Source organism: Ursus americanus, chromosome 20, assembly GCF_024610735.1.
Source record: "Ursus americanus isolate L20-20 chromosome 20, mUrsAme1.1.p, whole genome shotgun sequence".
NCBI lineage: Eukaryota > Metazoa > Chordata > Mammalia > Carnivora > Ursidae > Ursus > Ursus americanus.
In genome coordinates, this window is record NC_142146.1 from 9156181 (window position 1) to 9168246 (window position 12066).

A 12066-nucleotide genomic window follows, 5' to 3' on the forward strand; every position below is an offset into this window, starting at 1 on the left:
CACAAAAGAAATTAGAAAAGACTTTAAGATAAATGGAAATAAAAATATAATATGCAAAAATTTGTTGGATGTAGAGGGAAATTTATAGCTATAAATACCTACAATAAAAAAAAAGTCTCAAATCAATAACCTAAACCTCCATGTTAAGGCACTAGGAGAGGAAGAGAAAATGAAACTCAAAACAAGCCGAAATAAGGATACGGTAATTATATGAGCAGAGATTAATAAAATAATAGGATCAACAAAATCAAAACCTGATTATTTTAAAAGAGCAACAACATTGACAAAACTTTAAAAGGACTGACCAAGAGAAAATGAAAAATCAAATTACTAAAATCAGGAAAGAGGGAACATTGCTATCAACCTTGCAGAAATCAAAAGATTTCCAAAGAAATACTATGAATAACTTTATGTCAACAAATTAGACAGCTTCAGTAAAATGGACCTGTTCCTAGAAATATAAAAACTGCCAAAACAGACTCAAGAAGAAAGGGAGACTCAAGAAGAAAGGGAGAAAGGAATAGCCCTGTAATCCCTATAAGTAAACAGATTGAATTTGTAATTTAAAAACTTCCCACAGAAACTTCCAGTTTCTGGTCTGACATATAAGAAGCCAGGAGGTCTCCACTCCATCCCAACATGTACAAAGCTAAACAAACTGGAAAACCAATAACTCTTCTTAGAAGAGCCGTAAGAGCAGTGAGGTCCAGCACAAACTGCTGCCCCCCAAATTAGGGAGAAAGACTGATACAGAGAATTACAATTTAGCAAAGCAGAAACCCAGGAGCAAAAACCTCTGTCAGAACCAATTCCAGAGTAAGGAAACCTGAACTATAATTGACAAACTCCTGGAGGCTCAGTGTGGACAAGTCTAAGAGATAAAAGCTTGGTGGAACCCAGTCAATAGGGGCCCCCACATTTTTGAGAGTTTTATCTCTTAGAGCTCTACCAGGTTCTCACAGAGTATGGGAGGAAAATCCCCACTTGCTTCCAGCAGGGGGAGAGTAAAAGGAACCATTTTGAAACAGGCACATGCATTCTGTTCTTCACAAGGCCTTCCCTCAAGAGAAACTAATTAACCAGAGCCTAACCTGCTGGGGTTCTATCAGGACTTGACTGACCTGTGGGGTGGGAAATACCCAAATCTAGCCAGCTCTAGATTTCCACCTGGAGGGAGGCAGATATCCAACTCCAGCTCACACTAGCCATTCTGAGAAGCACTGTTCACAATCCAGAAGCACAGGCTCACTAAAAGCCTGAGACCTACTCATAGGACCACAGAGCTTCTTCATTCCCCTCACACCTCACCAACACATAAATAAAGACCTATTTAGAACACTTCCATCTACCCAGTACATCATGTCTGACTCTAAAGAAAAAATTAGAAGGCATTATAAAGGCAAAAATATAGTTTGAAGAGACAGAGCCAGCATCAGAACCACATTCAATACCGTAAAGTTGTTGAAAATGTCAGACCAAGAATTTAAAATAACTATGATTAAAATACTAATGCATAAAGTAGACAGCATGCAAGAACACACAGGCAATGTGAGCAGAGAGATGGAAATTCTAAGAAAGGACAAAAAAATGCTAGAGACGTAACACATTGTAACAGAAATGAAGAAATGCCATTGATGGGCTTATTAGTAGACAGGAAAGAATCTCTGCTTGAGGCTATCTCAATAGAAACCTCCAAAACTGAAAAAGAGAAAAAAGTATGGAAAAAAAGAGACAGAATAGAATACTCAAGACCCGCGGGGCAACTACACAGGTGAAACATACATGTAATAAGGATACCAGAAGGAGAAGAGAAAAAAAAAAAACAGAACAAATATTTGGAACAATAATGACTGAGAATTTTCCATGCAATATTTTAGGTCAATTATAATCGATAATATTTGGATGGATCCTGAGGACATTGTGGTCAAGTGAAACAAGTCAGAGAAAGACAAATACAGTGTGATATCACTTATGTGTGAAATCTGAAAAAGCCAAATTTGCAGAGACAGAGAGTAGAATGGTAATTAACAGGGGCTGGGGGGTAGGCGGAGTAGGGAGATGTTGGTCGAAAAATACAAACTTTCAGTAAGAAGATGAGTAAGTTCATAGGATATAATGTACAGCATTGTGATTATAGGTAACAATACTGTGTTATATAGTTGAAAGTTGCTAAGAGAGTAAACCTTATATATTCTTACCACAATAAAGAAATAATTATGTGACATGCTGGAGGTGTTAGCTAATTCTATGGTGGTAATCATATTGTAAAATATAAATATATCAAATCAATGTGTTGTATACCTTAAACTTCTACAATGTTATATGCCAATTATATCTCATAAAGCTAAAGGTAAAAAGAATAGAAATAGAAGAGGAGGAAGACCTCTCAACTCATTTAATGAGGCCCATATTAACCTGATACCAAAACAAGGCAGACACATTATAAGGGAAAAAACAAGGGATGCAAAATCTTTAATGAAGTATTAGCAAGTTGGATCCAAATATATATAAAAGGATAATATACCATGACCAAATAGGGATAATCCAAGGAATGCATAAGGGATTTAACATTCAAAATAAATTATATGATTATCCCAATAAATCTAGGAAATGCATTTCAGAAAAATCAATATATATTCATAATTTAGAAGAAAAATAAAACCTCCTAGAAAACTGGGAATAAAGGGAACTTCCTCAACTAAGTTCTTACTTAATGGGGAAAGGCTTTATGTTTCTCCCTAAGATCAGGAGCAAGGCAAGGAATACACTCCCATGAATCCTATTCAACATTATATGAAAGGTCCTAACCAATGTAATAAGGCAAGAAAAAAATACAAATTAAAAAAAACACCTGTTTTTATTTACAGGTAAAATAATTACATGTGTAGAAAATTCTAAGGAATCTACAAAAAAGCTGTTGGAATTAATAAGTCAGTTTACCAACATCGTAGGATACAAAGTCAAAATACAAAAGCCCATTCATTTCTATGTACTAATAGTAAATATTTGGAAATGGAAAATTTAAAAATTACTTTTACAATAGCATTAAAATATTGACTTCTTAGGGATAAATGTAACCAAATATGTCGAGACTTATACACTGAAAACTACAAAACATTGCTAAGAAAAATTAGAGAAGATCTAAATAGGTGGGGAAAAATACGTGTTCATGAATCAGAAAACTCAATGTTGTAAAGATACCAATTATTTACAAAATAGTGCAACACCAAACAAAATCCTAACAATCTTTTTTATGGAAGGGTAACACACTAATTCTAAAATGCATAAGGAAATGTAAAGGGACTACGATAGCCAAAACAAGTTTGATAAAGAACAAAATTATACAACATGCTTTCAAAACTTATTATAAAGCTACCATAATCAAGAGAGTGTGGTATTGGTATAAAATAGATATATAGATCAACGAAACAGAATTAAAAATCCAGAAAAAGTCCTAATAGATAGATAGATGGATAGATGATAGATAGATAGATAGATAGATAGATAGATAGATAGATAGAGCCAATTTGATTCTGACAAAGATATCAAGTTGATTCAGTGGCATAAAAACAGTCTTTTCAATATATAATACTAGAATCACTTAGCTATATATACAGGGAAAAAAATGACACAACTCATTGAATTAAATTGAAATGGATGGTGGACTTGATGCTGAGAGGTAAACCTATAAAATTCTCAAAGAAAACATGAGAAAACTTTCACAGTTTTGGATTATACAAAGATTTCCTAGAATGGAAACAAAACACATGAACCATAGGAACAATAATTGATAAATTATACTTCAACAAAATTAAAAATTTCTGCTCCTTAAGATACCATTAAGAAAGTAAAAGATAAGTCACAGTTAGAAAATATGTGCAGTGCACATGCCAAAGGACTTGTATCAAAATATGTAATAAACTCTTACACCTCAATCATAAGAAACTCCTCAATAAAAATGGGGAATAGACATTTTACCAAGGAAGATATATTAGGCAACATCATTATTTATCAGTGAAATAAAACCTGAAACCACAAGAAGGCACCACCACAAACCCATTAGAATGATTAAAATTACTGCTGGGGGAATGCAATATGTTACAACCATTGCGGAAAACTCAGGAGTATACAGCCAGCCATTCTGCATTCACAATGAAGTCTGAAGTTGTTTATTTGGGGTATCTATCACACTGCGACTCTCTGAAAGCCCTCATCTCCCACCACTCCTCATCCACTGGTCCCTTCAGAGGCTGAGTTTGTTCCCACCACTGTCTCCTTTTCTATGCTATTCAGTTCACTTTCCTTACCTTTCAGCTAATCTAAACTTTATACTTCCTTTAAGGGTCAAACAAAGTCACTTGATTTCCCTGTTGGCCCAGCCCACTCTGATCTTGCTCCCCTCTGAACTCCTCTGCCATCTCCCACCTCCATATGTGCGAGACCACGATTAGAACCAGCACTGGGATATGCACGTGAGTAATGAAGGGCAGCCTTCACATTTTCTACCCTTATTATCCCTTCATGGTGCTCAGAACAGGGCAGGCAACCAATGTCTCATGGCAGCTCTAGCTTCATAGGACCTCCATGTCTATGTATGAACCTTCATACCTGTTTTCCAGCCTCAGGTTGTGTGACGTGCTGGGCATTATTTTCACCAGAAGATTCAAAACCATCCTCTTCCTCTGCAAGTGGGGCTAACCAAGTCCGATCATGCTCCTCCCTCATCTCTGGGCCCTTTTTCATCTCTGTGACCAGTGGAATGATGTCTTTGCTTTTGGCAGCAGGGCCTCCTGTCACCTCTTTTTGCCTTGGTAAGTTTCGACTCCTGCACCACTTGTGACAAAAATGCTGAAGAGTATGTATTACAAAGCAAAAAGCCCGGTGGAACCGATCCAGGGCTAACTGGACTTTGGTTTTTTTGGACTCTCCATCCAAGTTTCCATCTCTCTCCTCATTACTGAAGGAATTGAGCAGCAAGGCAATGAAGAGGTTGAGTACCTGGGGTGGGGTGGGGGGAACACACAAGGAGAATGGAAAGTTTAACAAGGGGAAAGATACAGTAGGTTTCCAGAACAACTTTTCCCCAAGACCCAAAACTAAGTCAAATAGGATGTTATGCCCTTCTGTCTCTTGAGAAAGTTCATCTATAAAATGAACAAAAGGAGACAAGATTGAGGAAGACAGGAAGATAAGATGAAAGAAAAATTGAAGTGAAAGGGTGCCACAACCAAGACCAGTTTGTCCACATACAAGCAACACGTGTTGTAAACTCTGGCCAGGGTAAAGAACTGTGTGACCACTGGCAAAATAAAAAATGTATATTCCTTGAGAACAGTTGAATAGTGAGCTTGGCTTTGCTGGAATGGGATATGGGTCTGATGTCTAATACTGCTGTGGGTTCCTCCCCTGTTGGCACAGTTTGAGAGATAATGTGATTTGTGCAGGCTCTTTAGGTCCTGTTGCCCAAACCACAACAAAGTATTGGAGCTGAACTGGAGGAGTTTGGATCAAATCTGCAACTCTTCTGTTGAAGCAAGGATCACTTTAAATTCAGGTCATCTCATCAGCTTCCTACTTGGGGGTTTTCTTTTCTTTTTTTTTTTTTTTTGCTTACATTTACATACCCTCCAATTCATCATCTTCACCTCCTCAAACTCCTTTGTTTGTGGCTGTCACCAGCTCAAAAATATACAGCCTTTGGGGAGGAGTATCTTATGAGTGTAAATGGGTCTAGTCACTCTCCCACAGCTTCACCACAAGAATTCCAGCTGTGGATGTTTGCTCAAGCTTTCCTCTGTTTGCCAAGTCCTCCTTGCCTCTTTAGTGCCCTTCTCAAGTACTGTATCTTCCACATATCCTTTGTTAACACTTTCTTCCCACTTCCATTCATTATATTCTGCTCTTCTGAACATTTGTATCACTGTTTATCTAACATTGCTGATCAGGCACATAGGATAAAGCCATTGTGTGCGTGTGGATGGTTCAGTATATTTGCACGATAACTCCAACTTGACTCTGAAGACCTTGTGCTCAGGTATCCTGTGTGTCTTCTGTCTTTTCATACCCTTACTGGGTACCCAATTAGCTAATAATATCTATGTTTCCAGCTGCAAGTGACAGACTCAAAGCAACTTACACAATAAGAAAATGTAACTTAAGAAGTTTGAAAATAAAACGGAAGGACCAATTATGACATGAATATATAGGTCTGTTCCCCCTTTTCCCTCTACCTTCCTCAGTGCTGGCTTTGTCTGAGGCTAATTCTTATGCTTGCATAATGTTTGCAGTTCTATCAGGAATCATAGTCGTAAAAAGGCCCAGAGAAAGTAAAAGGACCATTGTTTTTTAACTCATTCCCTTCTTTTTTTTTCTTAAGAACAAGAAACCTTTCTCACTAGATGTCCCTTTACAACTTATTGACCAAATCAAGTCACAAACCCCTACTTCAACCATTCACTGACAAAGAGAATACAATTATCTTAGAATAATCACCTGGTATAGAATAGATATTGGGGCATCAGTCAATACAAGCACTATGTGACAAGAAGGTTTTGTTTCGTGCTTTTTATATTTTCCTCAAGTCAAATTCAAATGCAGATTTTTAATATCATAAAACATTAAATGTATATTATATTTAGAATAATAATTACCAGTGACGTGTTACAAAAGAAGCTAATACATTTGTGTAGCCCATATATTAAAAAAAAAACTAAGACACTCACCACAAGTTTTCCTATCACCATGATCAACAGAAAGACAACAATGCACAGTGCTTGATTTGTTTCTTGCATACATTCCCACATGTTTTCAATCCATTCCCCACAGAGGATGCGGAATACCACCAGAAAGGAATGGTAGAAATCCCCCATATGCCAGCGTCGTAAACATGGGACTGTAGGGCCACAGGATGTTTTATTGCTCCTCACAGAATTGAATTTAGAGCCAAAAACCTGCGTGCCAACCACTGAGAAAATAAAGACCACAATAGCCAAGACCACAGTCAGGTTTCCCAGGGCTCCAACGGAGTGGCCAATTATCTTTATCAATGTGTTCAAAGTTGGCCAGGATTTGGCTAACTTGAAGACCCTCAGCTGTAAAAACAGACAATAAGCAAAAGTGGAAGAAAAGCCAGTTAAAGACAAATTCCATTTGTTCAGCTATATAGTAAATGACATGCTCCCAAACCACAGCATTTATGATTTTCAAAAATCTTTTCAAGTTCAAATCCATCCTAAACATAATCATCAACTCTCTGGCCCATGATTATACCTATATCTACTTTTTGTTTTAAAAATAGAAATATTTTGTTCTAATTTTTGTTAAATGATTAAGACTTTGAAGTCATAATGATGAAATTAAGCATACATGTTTATTGCATAAAGTGAATGTTTTGAAATCCTATATAATATACCAAGGGTCAAAAAAACTATGGCCTGAGGGCCAAATCTAGCCCATTGCCTGTTTTTGTATGGCCTGAGGGGTAAGAAAGTTTTACATTTTTAAATGGTTGGAAAATAATCCAAAGAAGGATATTTCATCACACACAAAAACTGTATGAAGTTCAAACTTTTGCGCCTGTAAATAAAGTTCTATCGGGACACAGCCACACCCATTTGTTCTCAAATGTCTGTGGCTACTTCTGTGCGACAACAGCAGAGCTGAGTGAATTCAACAGAGACCATACAGCTTGTATGAAAATACAAAATATTTACCATCTGACCTTTTACAGAAAAAAATCGCTGACTCCGGCATTATATAATTCAGGGCACAAGTTTGAATCTAAACTTCCTAACAGTGATAAGAGGAATACAGTGTTTTACACCCAGGAGAGAAAAGGCAATCAGCTACACAAAACATACACACACTTCTTTCAAAAAGAAGTCTTTTCCATGGAATTTTACAGACCCTGTGGGAGACCACACAACAACTAGTTTCATAGGTTATTTCTTATATTAACTTCCAGCATAAACCAATGGTTTCACTCCAAAGTACAATCCTGTTAAGTATCAACTATTTGGGGGAAATACTGCAGGTCAGTGAGACCTATGGCCCAAGAGAAGGAACAGCACTGTGTTCTCAGAAGGTAGCTTGGGCCACCTCAGGGAGAAATCACAGTTCTGTTATACCCAGACAATTCCACAGAATTCCTTTCCCTCAGAGCATGGCTGAAATAAGCCTAAACAATCATAAAGCAAATGTAATTTTGCTCACCTGAGTGCCAATGAAACTTTAGGAGAGCAACTTAATAACGTCTGACTTTGAGCAGTGTGATCACCTAACATATCTCAAATACAAAATGTAGGCTTAGGTAACTGAAACAAACGTTTTAATCTGTAGGCTTAGAAATCCTATCCCTGCCAAAAGAAAAAGTAAAGCTCTGAAAGAGGACCAAAGTCACCTTTTATGGCTTCCCAATCCCCCGGTCAGATGTGGATTCCCTATAGCTTTTTATCTATATCTCTCATGGGGTTTGTCACACACTCTACTTTGCCTCATTTCTGGCCCTGTCTTGTCTCATCTCTAGATGGCAAACTCCTTGAAGGCAGTACTTTCCTCGTCTTTGAGCGCTCCTTCAGGTCAGCTCCTCTTAAGTGCCTCTGCAAAAGTCACCAGAATGCCTCCATGGTCAGTGGATGGAGGACAGACAACGGGACAGGAATGTGGCACTGGAAGCAGTGAGGAGGAACCTACAGAGACAGCGTCTGCCAGCAGCACCCGGCTCCCTCCTGTACTCTGCAGTCTTCACCCCCTTGGTGATCCCAGATGTGAGGGTGCCTGGCTCAGAGCTCAGGGATGAGTGGTGGTGAAGAGATCATGGGAGGGGGTTACACTAAGCAAAGAGCAGAATGCTGACACCAGAAAACACCATGTTGAGTCAGACTGCCTAAGGGGTCATCTTGGGATAGGGGAAATGGGGGTTCAGCTGGGAGGAGACCTCCTGGAACTCCCGAGTATGCAAAACCTGGGTGGGAGGAGGAGCACAATTTTGATTCTCAGGTTAAGGTAAGATGAGTTAAAGTAATGCAAAATAGCCACTGAACTCAGTCAAGACTCTTGTCAATCCTGGCAGCTAAGGTATTCAGTAAAATAAAACAGTAAGTGCCTTACCACTCTTAAGGGACGGAAAAACAGCAGACTTTTTTTCCCTACAACTATACTGTTCATCACATCTGCAAAACTCAGAAGAGCAACGATGCTGTCAAAAATGTTCCAGCCTCGGCGAAAGTAGTTGTAGGGATCAAGCGCAATAATTTTTAGGCACATTTCTGCCATGAAAATGCCAGCGAAAACCTACAGTGAGACAGGGAAGAATGAGAAAACGAAACTACCTCTCCTTGAAGATACACTTCTAAGAAGGGTCCAAGGGAATTGCAGAGGTTACAAAGAAATAAAGTGCACTTTCATTTACTGTGCTCCTCTCCCCCCCTCCCCATCATAGCGCCCATTACAATATTAGCAAGCTCACAGACATCAGGGTGGAGAATAAATATTATTTCCCAATGCACAACTGGCTTCTTGATAGAGGACAGAGCGATAGAACGTGTTAAGTAGTTCCTCCTCTAAGTTCCCTTTAAAATGCCAATAAAAACTCCCCTATGAGGGAAGGGGCAAGATACATAACAGCTCTGAAACCTGGAGATAAATATCCTCCATAAAGCAGAATCAAGAGGAGTTCACCTAACCACTTACTCTCAACACCTTGATCAGAAAAAAAAAAAAAAAAGAAGAAAGAAAGAAAGAAAAAAGAAAAAGAAAACATTTAAAAGGGGCCCAGAGCAAAGAATTGAAAAACACTGCTAGGAACCGGAAAACATCTTTAAGCAACTCAATATAGGCTTACCCTATATGATGAATATCTTGGGATAAACCCTAGATTGGTTATGGTTGAAAGGAGGGTTAGTGAGTTGGAATATAATCTTAAATCCTATAATTCACTCACAGAATGCAGGATTCATTATTCCAGAACAAAATACCAAAGAATTAAAAGGAAGGGCAAGAGTTAAGAAAGTGCTAAACTATGTGATTTTCGTGGGCACAAATAAGTGTTTTTGTTTTTGTCTTTGAAAATTAGATAAATACAGTCTTAAAAACATTGCACAATGTTGAATAAGTGGTAGCCAAATTCAAAACTAAATCTATCATCTACGTCTTTGTAGAAGATAAAACAAAGCATTTCTTCATAGCAAACAGCACATTCTGACACAGACACAACTAAATAGATATGAGAAAACAATAGTATGAAAATAATAAGGTTATATAAAAAGATTGTCAGTAATAAGACTCTCCTTTATAGTTCTGGAAAAGAAAAACAACTCAGAAATGATTTTTAAATCTCCTTATTAAAAGTAACAGACGATCCGTTTTTATAAATAATTCGATGACTTACTATTTATTTTTAAAATCCCTAAAATAAAGTGACACAAGTTAAAAAAGGATAGGCAAAGACAAATCCAAGATAGACAAAGAGAAAAGAAACCAAGGTGGCAAAGAAAACCCAAAGCTTGTATCTATCTCTTCCTTTTAAATATTGTTATCTACCTCTGCCCTGAGCCACAACCAGTGCCTAAAAGCATGAATATAACCTATTGTAGTTAATTATGCTGGACTGATCCCTGTCCCCTTTTGAGCTCCTCCTCCCCTTCCTGTCTCCTTCAAGCTTTAGGTATCTAGCCCTACAGCAAAACCCTACATGCCTTGGAATCATTGGTTTTGCAATCCAATTCAACTGCTATTCATGGCTCCCTTGGGAGCTCAATGTACTCCCCTGAGTCAAGCAATACCAAAGCCTGGAGAGTGTATTTTCATGTCCAGTCCAACAGAACTGCACAGGCCAGCTGAATCCTGGTCCACCTGTCAGAGGAGGGAGGTTTGGATGCGTTCTTTGGAACTCAAGGCTCCAAATCTTCCCTCTACCATTGCTATGGGGTTACAGTAGATGAGGTGGCTGCCACCTTTGTATTGTGTGTTAATTTATTTTTTTAAAGATTTTATTTATTTGAGAGAGAGAGAGTGAGAGAGAATGAGCTGGAGGAGGCGCAGAGCGAGAGGGAGAAGCAGACTTCCCGCTGAACAGGAAGTCCCACGCGGGGTTCCCTGGGATCACAGCCTGAGCTGAACGCAGCTACTTAACCAACTGAGCCACCCAGGCGCCCCAACGTATTGTGTGTTTAGGGAATGGGGCACATGGAATGGAAGCACAGGCTACAAGGCCAGTTCTGCCTGTTTCTTGTCAGTTTTCAGGGGCTGGGGCACAGCTGCTGCCTGCGAACTCAGACACCAACGATGTCCCTGTGCCTCCTTCTGTACCACTTCTGGGGAGAGTGAAGAAGAATGTCACTTAATTATCCAGCTTCTGACTGCAAAATGCAGCTTCATGTCAACACTCAGAACATCTAGTCAGTGGGAAATCTGAGAGGGTGGCTTTTATCATTTCCCACAGCTGGATCAGTAAATGAAGGGGATGGACCGACCACTTTTGCAAACTGGGAAGCCCTGCCTAGGGATATGACTCTGGGTTCTTTGGGTATTCTCTGGAACTTATCTAATAACTCCATCTACCAGGAGGTGCTGAAAGATGGGTCTGCTGACTCTGCTGAGACAGGAACCTGCAGTCACAGCTTTCTGTCTCCAAGTGAAACAACACTGTCAACCCATTTCTGGGATACATCATTGGGAGATAGCTGAATACCCTGGCCTGGAGCCCAGAAGATACCAGCCTGTTAGAAGGTGCCATGTGTGTTAGGTTTATCGTGTAGCATGAAATCTAATCTGACCCACACACACCTACAGAGCACTTCTTCCCAAGGGCAGTTTGGGGAAGAAACTTAAATGCAGGCTGTCTGTAAGGAGAACCACTCTGGCCTTGCACTGTGGTCCCGCTGTATCCCTGCTTCTCCTGAAAAGGACGTGGAATTGAGGGTGACCTCCAACATGTTGCACAGAAGCAGCTCTGTGGACCAACTTCTGATTCAATAGGTATAATGGGTTCTGATCAGTGTAAAATAATTCATTAAAAAATACATGCATACATATGGACGAGAAATCCTCTGTAAAGCTAAAAATGAT

The 12066-nt window shown here is 39.0% G+C and overlaps 1 protein-coding gene across 1 annotated transcript in view; it reads right to left on the bottom strand.

Annotated features, from left to right (window-relative positions):
- Positions 1-12066, bottom strand: part of SCN11A (sodium voltage-gated channel alpha subunit 11) — a 79899-nt gene that overhangs the window by 37443 nt on the left and 30390 nt on the right. Inside the window, exons 13-15 of the mRNA XM_045798218.2 lie at positions 9109-9291; positions 6723-7091; positions 4609-4998 (exon numbers count right to left, since the gene is read on the bottom strand). Of these exons, the coding sequence (XP_045654174.2) occupies positions 4609-4998; positions 6723-7091; positions 9109-9291 (942 nt within the window). The remainder of the gene's footprint in view (positions 1-4608; positions 4999-6722; positions 7092-9108; positions 9292-12066) is intronic.